The following is a 16,933-nucleotide window of genomic DNA, read 5'->3' on the forward strand; positions in this document are numbered from 1 at the left end:
TGGCCAATAAAAAAAAAATAAAAATAACTCAGAAATGGAGAAGTTATGGTGAGAATCATTAGGTTTGCTTAAATGCAGAACTAATACTTAACAACTATGTACACTAATATTACAGATCGAATATCAATGCTATCAGTTTGGAGAAAATAAAAATGATAACTAAAAACTATGGGAGATAGGGATCAGAGATGGAAAAAGTGTAAGTACTTATGTTCTCATCTTTCCCAGCAAGAAGTCAGCCAATACTATCTAGAATTATAACATGTCATTTTAGAATGCAAACACATAATTATCCCAATCTCAACATTTTATAATCTTTTTTTTTTAACCTTAGAATGATCATTTAGGACATAAAAACTATTATGTGGCAGAAACTTTTCTTTGAAGTTTAATGGTTCTTTTTCATTTTCATCTCTACTATTCAATCATAATTAAAATGTATGCTTTTTAAGTCTCTCTGCATACATTCTTAAAAGGTGGTTACAATGATGTTCATTTAATGATTATTTCTAGGTTATGAGGCATTTTTTAAAAAACTTTAATCTTTGCTGGGTGTGGTGGCTCATGCCTGTAATCCCAGCACTTTTGGAGACCAAGACAGGAGGATTTCTTGAGCCCAGGAGTTTGAGACCAGCCTGGACAACATAGCAAGAACTTATCTCTACTAAAAAATTTAAAAGTTAGCCGAGTGTGGTGGTGTGCGCCTGTGGCCCCAACTACTCAGGAGGCTGAGGCAGGAGGATTACTTGAACCCAAGAGTTGGAGGCTTCTGTGAACCAAGATTGCACCACTGCACCGCAGCCTGGGTGACAGAGTGAGACCCTGTCTCTAAAACAAACAGACAAAAAAAGAAAAACAAACAAAACAACAACAAAAAAATCCCTGTAATCTTTGAAACATTCTTTTTTTTTTTTTTTTTTTTTTTGAGACGTAGTCTCCCTCTGTCACCCAGTCTGAAGTCTGAAGTCTGAAGTGCAGTAGCACAATCTCGGCTCACTGCAGCCTCCGTCATCCAAGTTCACATGATTTTCCTGCCTCAGCCTCCCAAATAGCTGGGACTACAAGCGTGCACCACCATGCATGGGTAATTTTTGTATTTTTAGTAGAGACAGGGTTTCACCATGTTGGCCAATCTGGTCTCGAACTCCTGACCTCAGGTGATCTGCCCACCTCGGCCTCCCAAAGTGCTGAGATTACAGGCATGAGCCACCATGCCTTGCCTAATCTTTGAAACTTTCTGCATTAAAAAAAAAAAATTATTCCAAGTCGGTATGCTTTATCTTACAAGAATAACTGCATGAATTTTCTGAAAAACTAGAAAAAAATGCCAAAATGGCTAATCCTGGGTGATCTGGATATTTTTTCTTGGTACACTTCTGTAATTTTTTTAATTTAAAAAATTAACAAGGCCAGGCGCGGTGGCTCACGCCTGTAATCCCAGCACTTTGGGAGGCCAAGGTGGGCGGATCATGAGGTCAGGAGATCGAGACCATCCTGGCCAACACTGTGAAACCCCGTCTCTACTAAAAATACAAAAAAATTAGCTGGGCGTGGTGGCGGGTGCATGTAGTCCCAGCTATTCGGGGGGCTGAGGCAGGAGAATGGCGTAAACCCAGGAGGCGGAGCTTGCAGTGAGCCGAGATCACGCCACTGCACTCCAGCCTGGGCGACAGAGCGAGACTCCCTCTCAAAAAAAAAAAAAAATTAACATAACAGAAAAAGAAAAAAGAACCGAAAAAAAAAATTAACAAATCAGTTGAATGAGTCGAGGGTGAAGGTAAGAGAATATGTGTTTGAGGCCATTCCTGCTTGCACGTCTCCTTATGGGGTGTTGAGTCCAGGTGGGGCCCCCTCTACCAGGGCGCAAATGGCACTGAAATCTCTCCTGGGCCCATCTTAATGATTAGAAGCCACTGGCTTTCAGTGAGCATATCTAAATGGGGATGACTTAAGGGACAATTCTCTTTCCTCTAGAAGGTGTAGAATAGAATTTGGGCACAGTGTGAAAGAGGATAAGAGAGAGACAGGCTTTGAAAACAAGTGCACTTTGGGGCTCAAACATTTTTTAACAGCTTTATTGAAATATAATTCACATGTCATAATATTCATCTTTTTGAAGTGTATGATTCAGTATATTCACCAAGTTTTGAAACCATCATCACTGTGTATTTCCCGAACATTTTCACCACCCCCAAAAGAAACCCCATACCCATTAGCAGTTCACTCCCCATTCCTCCCTCCCAGCAGCCCCAGCGCCCACTCATCTGTAGTGGTTTCTGTCTCTATAGATTTGCTTCTCCTGGACATTTTATATAAATGGGATCATACAAATGTACTCTTTTGCGACTGACTTCATTCACTCAGCGTAATGTTTTCAAGGGTCACCTATGTCGTAGCAGGTGTCAGTACCTTGTCTCTTTTTCATGCTGAATAATATTCTGTTGTATGGATATATCACATTTTGTTTGTTCATTCATGAGTTGATGGATATTCGGGTTGTTCCCATGTTTTGGTTATTATATGATGCTGTTACGAACATTGATTTACAAGTTTTTGTGTGAAGATATATTTTCATTTTTCTTGGGTATATACCTACGGGTGGAATTGCCAGATTATATGGTAACAATGTTTAGGAGTCAAACATTGAAACTGCCATCTTCCTCTTTGTTTCCAGGCAGAAATGGTGCACAGCGCTTTCCAGGCCCAGCGGGCTTTCCTTCTGATGGCCTCTCAGTACCAACAACCCCACGAGGTAAGAGAGTGTCCTGAGAGGGAAGGTGTCCCAGGGTATGGGCAGTATAAGATGGAAAACAAGGAGGCAACAGAAGCATTTATTATAGTCGACCTCCTAAAAATGAGACTTATAGCATGTGTAGGTTCTGTCTCTAATCTGTATCATGGTATAGAACAATTCTTCTCTCTCATAATCTCATTAATAGTAGACAAGTTGTTTTTTTTAAAGTATGCCATTTGCGGAAAAAAAAAGAAAAAAAGCAATGTGTCTTCTTACTACTAATATATCATTATGGCCAAATTCTTACTGTAACAAATGGACATTACCAGTTTAAAAGGTGAGTTGACTTGTGTGATCTTTATACTAGTCTCACAACCTTTTTATAATCAAGGAAGTGTTTATAACTAATTTTTAGCTCAGATTTTGAGCTGCTTTGTTACCAAAGACTGTTCACATCTGTGATCATCTCTAACCTCCATGTATGGATTTTATTAGCTCCTATTTCCTAAGTAGCATAGATGGGCTAAATCAGTGGCTAAGTGTTTTGTGTTTATGGGTCATCTACAGAGCCTCATTGCAGTTTCTGGTTCATCAGGCCTGGATTGTGTCCCAAGATTCTGCTTTTTAATAAGCTCCTGGTTGATGCCCATGCTGCTGATCCTCATTCTCAAAACACCAAAATTGGAAAGAATTTTCATGACTCTATAAGAACTTAGGTGTAGTCCACCTCGCCTTTCTCTTCCACCATAAATATGAATGAACTTTTCTTAGGTTAAAGATATTTAGAGGTGTTAGAGGATCTGATGCTAACTGCAACAATATTACCAATGTAGTAATTTTAACAACTTTTAATCTATCGTAAAATTACCAAGTAAGGCCTATGGTAAATTTTAATACAGAAGGAATAAAACTGTGAGAACAGATGTTAAGAGCAAAGTAATGGTTGGCGGAGGTCTGTCTCATTCCCCAGGCCCTGTAAATTTCCGATTCTCTAAACCAAAGCGTGATCACCACCTGCCCAAACTACTAACATTGTATCATGCAAATAACTGCATTCCCTCTACCAAGGGTTCATAATAACAACTTTTGACCATGCTGATTGTGTCACAAATGAAATTATTCATTAAAAAGTAGTCCTACTACCAGCACACTTTGTTTTATCAGAAAAAAATAAAAATTGTTCTTTTGGCTAAATATTCTGCATCTGAAGTTTAAGAACATTTATATAAATAAAAAATAAATTGAGCATACGTTATGACACAATAGCTTAAATGTAATAGCTCACTTTGAATTATAAAACAAACTCCTGAAATTGAAGATTTTGAGCTAAGAATCCTGGGAATCCAGAACTTTGACCTTCAGGGGATGACACTCAGCTCCATAAAGGGGCAAGACCGGAGACCCAAGACCCTCCCTGGAACGGACATTCCCAGCCATGCTTGTGCAGTAGAATCACCTGCAAAATTTTAAAAAATACCAGTACCTGGGTCCCAACCCAAGGGACTCTGACTTCATTGGTCTGAGGAGTGGCCTGGGCTTTGAGATTTCTATGGGCTTCACGGGTGATTCTGACTTTCAACCAGAGCTGTCAGCCCCCACCCGAGATGGATATATCGCCTCCCTCCACGTGAAAGGAGTTAGCTCACAGCCTAGGTAGGAGGCTCTGTAGGAATGAAAATATTCCGTGTTCCACCATGGATGCGTTTTCCTCCTTGGTCTTCTCAACCTCTGCTTTGCAAAAGAGCGAAGTAAAACTGGGAAATCACAAAGATGTGTTGTAGATTCAGCCTTAGCCTGCCTTTTCTGTGAAGTGGGAGGAGAGGTGGTCCAGCTGAGATTCTCAGGTAGAAGAAGAACTGTGACTTTCTTCACTGGGTTACCACTCCATCCCTTCCCTAAGCCTCAGAACAAGAGGCCTCTCCAGTGGCTTTGCAGGCCTTAGACAGAAAAGCCACTCACTAAATATTGGATGAAAATGTGAGTGAATGAACAATGAATGAATGCATTGGATCTGTGGCATTCCAGCGTGAGCCATGGTCAGGGACGCTGTGTGGCTTAGCATGTGGCTGTGCAGATTCTTGGGTCATATCTACAGTTTCCCTTTCTTACTCTACTGCATTCTCTCTTTTTTTTCTTTTCTTTCTTTAAAGATGGATTCTTGCTCTTGCTCTGTCACCCAGGCTAGAGTGCAGTGGTGCAATCCTAGCTCATTGCAGCCTCGAACTCATGGGCTCAAGTGATCCTCTCACTTCAGCCTCCTGAGTTGTTATTACAGGCATGAACCGCTGTGCCTGGCTCTATTGAATTCTTGATAAAGGGGAGGGAAACTTGTTCCCAGGGAGGCATGCACTGGAAATGTCTGGCAGCACTTACCACAGTGCTCCATGTGCAATAAGGCCTGGACCAGGACCAGCAAAATGCAGAGCAGGCTCATGATGCCTACCTCCCTTCCTGGCCCTCCCCTCTACTTCCCTTTCCTCTTTATTCAGAACACCGTCCTACTATTCCACCTGAGAGAAAAGCAGACCTGAGTGATCACCACATGTTATTCAGAACCCCTGTCCACTCCAGTGTGGATGGTACAGGCTCAAGAGGCTGAAGAAGAGACCCAGAACCAGCAAATGAGACGTGGGGTTTATTGGGGACTTGCATACGGGGGAGAGAGTCCAGTAGCAGAGGGCTGGACAGGAGAACTACAACCACTTGCAAAAGGCGTGTAACTTATATAGCATTTTCATGTAACATCCTCCCTCTAACAACCTCCACCTGGTAACCTTCATTTAACCTAAAACAAAAGGCCTCCATCCCCCATATGGCCAGTGTTCCACGGCATTCCCCGGGAAGCACCAGGGGTTCAACTGTTCCTCATAGAAAAGCAATGGATCTCCAGGTTGGCCGCTCCCAGATTCCTTAGTTGCAGACTCTGAACACACATTCAGGTGGATCTGCCGTACAAGATCACTCTCAGGGTATGCTCAAGTCATTGCTGTCAAGTGTGTCTGTCATACACAATCGCCACAGTGGTGAAAATAGCCTATGACCAGACCTTAATCCACCCAGTATGCATTCTAGAAGATGCATCTTAAAGATCAGTATCATAATGCAGATCATATTTTCTCATAGGAACAATTATTATAACCGTTTGTGTCTTACTGTCCTCCTTCTTTCAGGAGGAAGAGAATTAACTGCTGTAATTTCAGCTCTCATTGACATACAACAGTGATCCTCCAGCTTTAGCGTGCATGACAGTTCCCTGGAGGGTTGTCAGAACTCAGACCGCTGGGCCCCACTTACAGAGCTTCCAATTCAGTAGGTCTTGGTTGAGTCCCAAGACTCTGCAGTTCTAAAATGTCCCCAGGTGATGTGATACTCCTGGTCCAGAGACCACACTTTGGATCCTGTGCTGTATGGATGGCTCTCACTTTTACAATTCAAGCTCAGATTTATTTCAGGTGCTTCAGAATTTCATTTCCAACTGTCTCTAGACCACTGCTTCTCAAACTTCAGTATTCATCTGAATCATCTGGAGATCTTGTTAAAGTGCAGAGTCTGATTCAGTTGGTCTCAAGTGGGGTGCAAGAGTCTGTAGTTCTAACAGGCTCCCCGGCGATGCTGGTGCTGCTGATTTCTCACTACACATTGAGCAGCAAGACTTTAGTCATTGCCATCCAAAATCCCAACAAACACAGAATCCCTTGGTAGTCAAATCTCGAATTCATATTCTCTTCTCCTACCATTTCTGTAGCAAAGTAGGCCGTGTTATGCTGCAGTAACAAACATCTCTAAAATCTTAGTGATGGATAACTGCAGAGGTTTATCTCTTGTGCACACTATATAGCTATCTGTTGCAAGTCAGCTTAGTATCTAGTGGATGAGTTACTAAATAACGACTCATATAATTATTTACTTAGTGTTGTAACAGGGCTCTGAGAGAAAAGAGTATAGAATGAATCTTTAATAGGAGTTTTGGGCATTGGGGAGGGAAGATCTTCCAGGGCTGGGGAACCTTCCAGGGAGTCCCTTGGATCCTGCTAATGAATGCAAATGACCACTCTTGCTGCCACAGCATAAGGCAAAACTAAACCAACATGAGTGGTCGGTTGTGGCTCATGTCAGCCTTGTGAGACCCTGAGAGAGAACCTAGCTCTCCCTTGGCCCAGAATTCTGATCTACAGAAACTGTGAGATGATAAATGGATATTGTTTTAAGCCACTAAGTTTGTGGTAATTTGTAACACAGCAGTAGAAAACTAATAGGGATTCTCTCAATTCCCTTGTTGCTGAACTCTAAGGTAATGAATTTTGTAAAACTTTTTGTGGGTACATAGTAGGCATATGTATTTATGGGGTTCATGAAATGATTCGATACAGGCATGCTATACATAATAACCACATCACGGGGAATGGGGTATCCATCCCCTCAAATATTTATCCTTTGTGTTGCAAGCAACCCAATTATACTCTTAACGTTTGTTTGTTTTTTTGAGACGGAGTCTTGCTCTGTCACCCAGGTTGGAGTGCAGTGGCGCTACCTTGGCTCACGGCAACTTCAGCCTCCTAGGTTCAAGCAGTTCTCCTGCCTCGGCCTCCTGAGTAGCTGGGATTATAGGCGCATGCCACCACACCCAGCTAATTTTTGTATTTTTTAGAAGAGATGAGGTTTCACCATGTTGGTCAGGCTGGTCTTGAACTCCTGAACTCGTGATCCGCCTGCCTCGGCCTCCCAAAGTGCTGGAATTACAGACGTGAGCCACAGCCCCCGGCCTACTCTTCATTATTTTAAAATGTGCAATTATTATTGACTACAGTCACCCTGTTATGCTATCAAATAGTAGGCTTTATTCATTCTTTCTAACTATTATTTTCTTACCCATTAACCATCCCCACCTCCCCGCCTCAGCTCCCCGACTACCCTTCCCAGCCTTTGGTAACCATCCTTCTACTCTGTATGTCAATGATTTCAATTATTTTAATTTTTAGATCCCATAAATAAGTGAGAACATGCAATTTTTGCCTTTCTGTGCCTGGCTTATTTCACGTAACATAACAATCTCCAGTTCTATCCATGTTAAATTTTTTTTTTTAATAAGACCACAGGCCACAGACCAGAATGTGCCCTTCAGTTCCTCCACCTTCACCCTTCCATCTATCCTGGCAGAAGCCGGATAAAGGATTCATTGACAGCCCTGATTGACAATGGTGACCCCCAATTTCAAATTTCCTTCCTCACTTTGGCAATGAGGAAACAGGTCTCTTGCATTCTCTAATACTAGGACATTCCAACATTTCGGCCTTGACCCACAGAAAAAAGGATATTTTACTTCACTACCCAGTTTCACAAAACAGTATTCTTACCATGTGCGCTGCATTCTGACGTTTTTCTTCTAGTCTATTCTGTGCTGTGGTCATGACCCACTGAACTGATCTTAAGACGCACTAGTGGTGACACCTTGCAGTTCAGAAGCACCTTTCTCATTGATTTATTACATGCTCATGACATAAAACACATTACACAATATTTGCAAAACATCTCAGCTTTTGTTGTCTCCCCTTGTTGTATTTTACATAAATAACCTTTGAGCAAAAGAATGGCCCAGTTCTTATAGTACTTATAGTTCTTATAGTCTAGAATTTGTCAAGCACATCCTCTTCCAGTTGATGGAAGGATTCTCACACGGAAAATGGCCAAGAAGCCCCCACCCTGGCTTGCTCAACTGTTCATTTACTTTTACAGCAGGTGAGCATAGGGAAAGTATGTTATTTCTAGTTCTCAAACATAAAAACAATATTCAGTGATACATTAATAATCCAGCCCCAGGATGCAGACCTGGGCCCATTCCTTTATTCACTATCCAGAGTACTTTTTGCAGAAACTACATGTCAGAGCCACACTACACGTCATTTATAAGAGTTGTGTATCAAAATAAAATTGTAGGAAGTGTTTAGTCGACATGAACAAGTGTTTTTTGGCCTGAGGCCACCTCACCTCACCTGGGAGAGATGAGAAAACAAGAGTGTTAACAATTTTAACCATGGGTGACTCCAAAACTCTCGCCCGAGCTGCAGAGGTAACCTTCTGTAAACCACGGATCTGATGCCTTGATGGGCACCACCCCAAGGAAGACTATCATTCGGGGAATTCCTGGGAGGTCTCCCACTGATGTCCCACCAGTCTAACCCTGAGTAGTTTGCAGGAGCAGAAGAGAAGCACCCAGAGGGTGGAGAACTACAGCTGATGGGCCATAAGTACAGCAGGCTTTCTGCTGCCTTCACACTTTCCTTATTTTCTCCAGCATTTCTTGTGCTGCTAAGACCTCACAGTGAAATGATCTCTGTGTGTGTGTGTGTGTGTGTGTGTGCATTTGCATGGAATCAATATGTACCTGCACATAGAGAGTGTGTGTGAGTGTGTGTGTGTGTGTGTGTGTGCATTTGCATGGAATCAATATGTACCTGCAATAGAGAGTGTGTGTGAGTGTGTGTGTGTGTGTGTGTGTGTGTGCATTTGCATGGAATCAATGTGTACCTGCACATAGAGAGTGTGTGTGTGTGTGTGTGTGTGTGTGTGTGTGTGTATTTGCATGGAATCAATATGTACCTGCACATAGAGAAAAAATTAATCTTAAGTTTTTCAACTTCAGGGAAGATGATTTACGGTCATTGGCTGCCCGGTAGGTTTTATTCTATCTAGGAAGTCTGAGTTCTGTATTCCTCCATAAGGGGGAGAGAGAGAGAGAGAGAGAGAGAGAGAGCGTTTCTACTATCCTCCCTCTCCTTTTCTTGTCTTTATTTGAACTTGTACTTTAAAGAGAAATAGTGCCTTCCTGTGCATAAAGCAGGCATCTAAAACTGATTCTCTTTCCTTTCGTTGTTTATACAATCTGAAAAATTAGAAGGAGAAGGAGGGTTAGCGACCCTTCTTGGCCATTCCTCCATCTCTGAGTGAATGCACATGCCCAGCACAGTCTTCCGCTCAGCACTTTCTTGATAAGGATTTTTCTAATGCATGGAGCAGTTATCAAATTTGTTAATAATTTGTTCACATTAAACTAAGCAAAAAAGCCTAGCGGCAGTGATCTTAGGACTTAAGCTAATTATTTAGATGCATGAGAGATCCAGATTATTAGTGGGCGTGAATATGTTCGGGATTTTAATAAAACATTAATTTGTGAGGGTGGTCAAGAGCAGAAACTTTGGACTTGGGCCTACTTAGATTTGAATTTCACATTTTCTACTCATTAGCTCTGCTAATCCAAATGCGAGAAAAACAAATTCATCTATGTCTTCTAAGTTTGAGAATCTTCTATCTTTTTCTCGGTATCTACTGGAGAATTAACTTGTTAATCCACTGACCCACTCTAACCAAACCAACTTGTCAAGTTACCCACTTGGAGGAAGGCAGTGAAACTTTCTAAGCCCGTGTTTTCTTGTCTTTAAAATAGGGATAACAAATAATTCCTACCCCAAAGGGTTATTGTGAGGATTAAATGAGAAAAAGCAGGTGAGGGTCATGTGACTGAGTAGAAAAGTTCATTATTAGTCAATGTTGTCTGACTGCTTTAGCAAAAAGTCCCCAAATCTCAAAGGCTTAACAGAGGAGATTTTTTTTCTTGCTCACATAAGGTCTGCTCCAGTGTTTTTGGTTGACAGTCTTCCACATGGTCGTTCAGGGACCAGGCTTCTTCCATCTTGGGGCACCCAACTCCTCTAAGTCCTCAGCCATTGAATTGGAAAAGAGAATGGAGGAAGGTTTTATGGGCTGGGCTGGGAAATGGCCTATGTCACCTCACCTTCATTCAGCCTTCTGGTCATTCCTAGCTGCAAAGGAGGCTGGGGAATTTAACCCACCTCTATGCCTGGAGGAAGAAGTAACAGATTTGGTGAGCATTTGGCCAGTCCACCAGAGTGAGTCACTTGGTTTCGCTAAAATGAGCTCTTTCTCTGTGGAAATGTATTGTCTTTCCAAAAACTCGTAGGGATTTTCCAGACTAATACCCCATTTCTCTAGCTGTCCAGGGAAAGACAAGAAAGACTTTGAAATCTAACAGCTGAATTTTTATTGCACTTGGGTATAAATAGATGTATCTATGTATGTATGCAATATTTCAAAATTTCTTTTAATTACAGTGAGTTTATCCTTTTTGCCTATAAAATGTTTTACCATAACTATAAGGTGTCAAGTTATTGTCCAGTATTTTAAAATGCCAAGCAAAGTAATCACGTGACTGATCTCAGCGCATACCTTGGGTAAATTACTTGGTGCTAGTGGCAGGTCTAGAAATTGCAAAGGAAAAGCAAACGAAGGAGCACAGAGCCAAACTCCCAAGTGTTTCTTAAGTCCATGCCCAGAAAATGTCATAGCATTGCTCAATCAGAATTGCTGAATCTTCCTGAAAGATTTGGCCATGATTAGTGCTGCTAAGTTCTGTTGTCAAGGGCCATATGACAGATAACATCATGCAATAAAGTAATTCTGGCCCTAATGTAAAATGAAATGTCTATTTTGAAATATTGCTATGAAGTTGGGTTTTTCTTAATACAAAGGCATCAAGAAAATATTCTGTTGAGTAACTACTGTTAATTATATGTGCACAGCAAGGATTTTTAATGGATTTTAAAATATCTGTTTCATTGATCTTGGAAGTAGGAAAAAACTACAAGAGAAGTAAAAGGTAAAAAAGTTAGGCCGGACGCGGTGGCTCAAGCCTGTAATCCCAGCACTTTGGGAGGCCGAGGCGGGCGGATCACGAGGTCAGGAGATCGAGACCATCCTGGCTAACACAGTGAAACCCCGTCTCTACTAAAAATACAAAAATTTAGCTGGGCATAGAGGCAGGCACCTGTAGTCCCAGCTACTCGGGAGGCTGAGGCAGGAGAATGGCGTGAACCCGGGAGGTGGAGCTTGCAGTGAGCCAAGATTGCACCACTGCACTCCAGCCTGGGCGACAGAGCCAGACTCCATCTCAAAAAAAAAAAGTTTCATTCTTTGTATCACGCTCCGTTATGTTTCCGTTTAGCCATTTAGCCGTCGTATTTCCCAGTGATCTGGATTGACAGTTTCAGGAAGGAGTAGCACCTTAGAATCTAAATCAGTGACTCACTTTATGAGCTTTTCCAAATTACCTTGATAGTCTCACTTCATAAATATGCGTAAGTTTCTGCTCTGTTGATAGTGCTGAATGGGTTGGCTCTCTTCACTACCAACACAAAAGCACCCAAAGGCAATATATGCTTTTAATTTCTGGAGAAGTGTATTAGTTTAAGTTCAACTAAAATATCTGCTTAAATATAATTTATGTAGTATAGGTAAAAACCAATTGCATTCTGATACTTACAAGATCGCTTTTATGTAAACAGCAGCTTTCTGAGTAGCAGAAGGTGGAGAAGTGAGGCAAAAAGAAGCCTTTTTTCCTTTTCCTATGAGCCTTCCAATGGCAAGAGAATTACCTTGGTAATGACATGGTGGCTAGCATGTGAGGGCTGCTGCCCGTGCTGGATGTAGATGCTGGTTAACACACAATAAAACACCAGGGAAGGAAGGAGAGGCAGGGGTTTGTGTGATATCATCAGGGTCTGCTTGAGTTGACAGCCTGAAGCTACCCAGTCAGGGCTGAATCCCAACAGGAAAGCTAATCATTAGTTTATCAGGATGCAGAGAGGGAGATAATCAGAAAAGAGAGTAATTCTGTCATTCTTCTGCCTAGACTGTTTGCTTTAGCAACATAAAGCTGTGGGTGAGCCTGTGAGCTGTGACTATGAGTTGGTAGCTTTATAGGTATTTAGAAACCCAGGACTGTGGAGGCAGAAGGGATTTGCTAAGATCCTGTCCTGTTGGAACATCACTCATGGTGACCTTTTTTTTTTTTTTAATCTGATAAGGCACATTAGCTCATCTCTCTTTGTATAAGACATGAATTAGATAATGAATGGCTGCCCAAAGGAAGTGAGGTGGTTATCACACCCTGGGGATTCGAGAGATTATCTGAGGGGTAAAGGTTAATAAAGAAGGATAATATCCTTTGTTTGATCAACTGTTCCATATTAAGTTCGTTAGAATTCCAGACTGCCTTAATGGCAAATGCTACATAAATGATAAAACTGTGTATGTACTAATATTTGACTAGGGAATTTTTTATTCTCCATTTAGTTAAATATTGAGGTCACTTTGTGTTTTTAATAAAATAATTATCAACGATATATCGTTTTCCACTGTGAAGCTCAATATTTGCTTGCGTAGCCACCATCAATCTGATATAAAAAGTTGTAAAGGTTGCAAGTTTTTCTCTCATGACCTGAATCAAAAAGTAATTTAGAAAGAGGTCACTGTGTCATCCAACAAATCTTTTTAAAAGCCAAACATATTTTGACCTTTTATTTGGATTTGCTACTTGTTAATTGTTTCAGCAGCCTTAACTTAGATCCTCTTTGCAGAACATAGCTTCTGTCATCTGTACAAAGCTGTATATGTGAAAATTGAAGGCAAGGAGAAGGTAATTCCAGCTGGCATTCCAGTCTGGATCTGCTGTCATAAATTACTTAGCAGAGGGCATGGTTCGTTACTTTTTATGGTCATGTTCTATATTTGTATGTGCTGGGGGGTGGATCACATGACAAAACCATCATTTGATATTAGTGTTTATGTGCACCAACCAGTGAGGGCTCGATTGAAGCTTCACTGTGCAGTACTTTTAATTTGTATATTTAGCTCTTAATTGAAAATGCAGGCACTTCCATAAGTACTAAAACTACAAATAATCTAAATAAATGTTATGTAATTGTCTTTAGGAGAAGACAAAGTGCTGTATACCAAGCTAATTGAAATACACTCTGCCTTCCAGAGATTTGAAAACATAAAATTTTGAACTAGCTAGTCAACATGGCCAGAATAATAAAGGTCAAAGTTTACCATTTTCCATTTTTTAGCCCCTCCCCTGATTAGCTGATGTCTGTTTATTTAAGAGGAAAGACATTTTTCAAACTAATCAAGACAGAGGAAAAAAAGTTTTTTTTTGTTGTTGTTGTTGTTCTATTCTCCAAATCCCTTCCCCTAGTGCAGCTTCATACTTAAGTTTATAGTGGCAAACACCTCGAAAATGTCCTTCTTGTTTGATTTTTTTTTCCCCATAACTAAACAGGAAAAAAAAAATGGTCTTGTCAGGTTTTGGTGCATCCACTGCTTTGAGAACTAGTGTTTCCATATCTGGAATCGTTTGTTAGATAAATTTGCCTGTAAGTAGTTGCTTCAGATCTTTGTCAGGCCTTGTTCATCTTACATACTGCAGCCCTCTTTAATTTCCTCAACTCCATTAATGTATTCTTCAGGCTTTTCTTTCACTAAGTATTTATTGCATGCCTACTCTATAGTAGTCAGAGCACTTAGCACATCTACATCTATTATTTCATTTGTATGAGAACATACTTTGGAAAATAAGGTCGGGGTGATGTTATTTGAACTTCCTCAGCACCTATGTAGTAGTCTCTGTCAAGCAACAAGTAACTTCTGAAATAACTGTTATTTTAGAAACACTTCTACTGTTATTTTTTGTGCGTATTTTCCATCCCCTCAACAAGATTTGCAGAGCCTCAGGGATCTTTAGAGTTGATATCTAAATGTTGCTTTTCTGACATATTGTGGTCTTCACAATATTTTTTATTAGATGCCAAGTTTGATGAGAAGAGAGGCTCGGGTTCCGAGTCACTTGTTTTGTTTGAGGAATAAAAGCTAGGTTCAGCTAGCCACAGTAGCTCACACCTGTATCCCAGCACTTTGGGAGGCCGAGGCGGGCGGATCACAAGGTCAGGAGTTCGAGACCAGCCTGACCAACATAGTGAAACCCCATCTCTACTAAAAATACAAAAATTAGCCGGATGTGGTGATGTGCGCCTGTAATCCCAGCTACTCAAGAGGCTGAGGCAGGAGAATCACTTGAACCTGGGAGGCGGAGGTTGCAGTGAGCTGAGATCGTGCCACTGCACTTCAGCCTGGGCAACAGAGCGAGACTCCGTCTCAAAAAAAAAAGAAAGAAAAGCTAGGTTCATGGATTACAGTGGTGCAGGGAAGGGAACTGAGTGAAGGAGGGACATTGTCGTTTGGTGATGCTGTTATCTTTTACTGAAAAGGAACTTGATATTTGGAGGTGTATTTGGTAAGGACTTAGTTATCAATTGACAGCACAACTGGTAACATGTAAGTCCTAGATCAGCCTTGAAAGAGTATTCCTTATGGGAAATGGGAAGATTAGAGAAGAACAAGCGAGATGGTGCTGGTGAGGCATTTCATTTCAAAGGTTTGTTTCTCTTTCACCCCCTTTTACTAAATGAATGCTTTTGAGGGGACCACGGAATGGTTCATTTCTAGATGTGTGGCGCTAACGATGAGAAATGACGGCAACCAGATTTGGGTGACAGATGTCGCTCAAGCCTTCAATGATTATAGAATATAGGTTCTGGGAAGAATGTGCTGATTAAATTCACATGGGCTGTGGAGATCCAGCTGGCTTGATATTTAAATGCTGCTGAAAAATGTTCCAATTAGATGGATTCTTCCCTGTGCAGAGTTTTCATGTAAATTGTGAAAAACGGTACTTTCTTCAGGCAGTGAAATTGTTGTGAACGTCCGATGTCAGTCCTCTGAAGATGGTAATTATGCAGCTTGAACTACAGAAACTGCAGCGCAGAAGAACTTCAGGGTTTATCCTGTCTCTGTGCAGATGGACCCTCTATATAGAATAATGACCAACACATCACACAAATTGGATTTAAATGACTTGAACAACAGGAGTCCCATCATTTTCTTTGGCTGAATATCCTATAGTTGAATGTGTACAGGATTCCTCTTGGATAGTCATAATTGGATTATATTTCCCATACGAGCAGGGTTGTAATTTGAAGCTTCTTATTTTACCAGCTTGACAGCAAATTAAGCACAGACAGGACAAACTATACATCATACAAACCAAGATACAACTAAAACCTTTCTAATTATTTAAAATGGGAAAGTGTGGCTCCACGTCCTGTAAAGTGGTTAAAATATGGTGTTCACATTGATTATAAGAGTTGCTAATGAATTCTAATTGCAATACAGCTCATAAAAAAATCTATATCATAACTTACCTATCTGAAGCTGATGATGGATAGCCATAGTAAATAATCATCAATAATAATTTTATTTGACTCTTTAGAATTTGAAATGTCTTTTCATAGAAAAGCACTGGACCACTCATATTTTTTAAATATTTTTTGTAATTAAGTGAGAGCTCTTGTCTTTTCCTCTCTTGACAGCATTTCTCTGGCCTGGACAGATATGTTCAAAATCATTCTGTAATTCTCTAATACCACACTTGAGATTGGATTATCTTTTTCAGAAGTAACAATCAAAGAATCACAGCATTCTGAGGCTGTACCCAGGAGTGCACTGGGGAGGGCTCCCTTGGCACTGGTCTTTTCATTCAACTTTTCTTTGTTCTGCCATCTCCCAAGGCTTAAATGGGAAAAGGAGACAGACGAGAACAACGGGAAGTATGTGAGGAGAGAGGATAGAGAAAGATAATCCTATCCCTGTGGCTTGTCAGTTAGAATGTGGGAGGGAGTTGTGAGCTGATCATGTGGCTATGCACCTTAGAACTTTTTCCCACAATACTTCTCTGAACCGCTTTGGTCTTATTTTCTTCCTTCTTTTTTTTTTGAGATGGAGTCTCACTCTGTTGCCCAGCCTGGAGTGCAGTGGCGCAATCTCGGCTAACTGCAAACTCCGCCTCTCGGGTTCAAGTGATCCTCCTGCCTCAGCCTCCTGAGTAGCTGGGACTACAGGTGTGTGGCCACTCCCAGCTAATTTTTTGTATTTTTAGTAGAGACAGGGTTTCACCATGTTGGCCAGACCGGTCTCGATCTCCTGACCTCAGGTGATCTGCCCACCTCGGCCTCCCAAAGTGCTGGGATTACAGGCGTGAGCCACCACACCCGGCCTTATTTTCTTCTTTCTTTCTCCATCTTTTGCAGCCTCCAAGGCAGGGAAGCTGAAGTGTAGATGTTAATTAGTAACAAGGCAGTAATGAAAGAGTGTAACTGTGAGATGCAGGGCTGCCTGCGCTGTTACAGCATGTCATCTAGCCACTTTCATTTCCTTGACTTATTTTTGCACCTTTATTTCGAGTCAGGTTACCCTAAACTTAGTTGTTTCCTTTACATGGACTATCTGTGT

General features: G+C 41.2%; 1 protein-coding gene across 1 annotated transcript in view; it reads left to right on the top strand.

The window, feature by feature from the left end:
* Positions 1-16,933, top strand: part of CAP2 (cyclase associated actin cytoskeleton regulatory protein 2) — a 162,399-nt gene that overhangs the window by 66,015 nt on the left and 79,451 nt on the right. The window contains exon 4 of the mRNA XM_054492451.2: positions 2,675-2,752. Coding sequence (XP_054348426.1) covers positions 2,675-2,752 — 78 coding nt within the window. The remainder of the gene's footprint in view (positions 1-2,674; positions 2,753-16,933) is intronic.

This window comes from Pongo pygmaeus, chromosome 5 (assembly GCF_028885625.2).
Source record: "Pongo pygmaeus isolate AG05252 chromosome 5, NHGRI_mPonPyg2-v2.0_pri, whole genome shotgun sequence".
Lineage (NCBI taxonomy): Eukaryota > Metazoa > Chordata > Mammalia > Primates > Hominidae > Pongo > Pongo pygmaeus.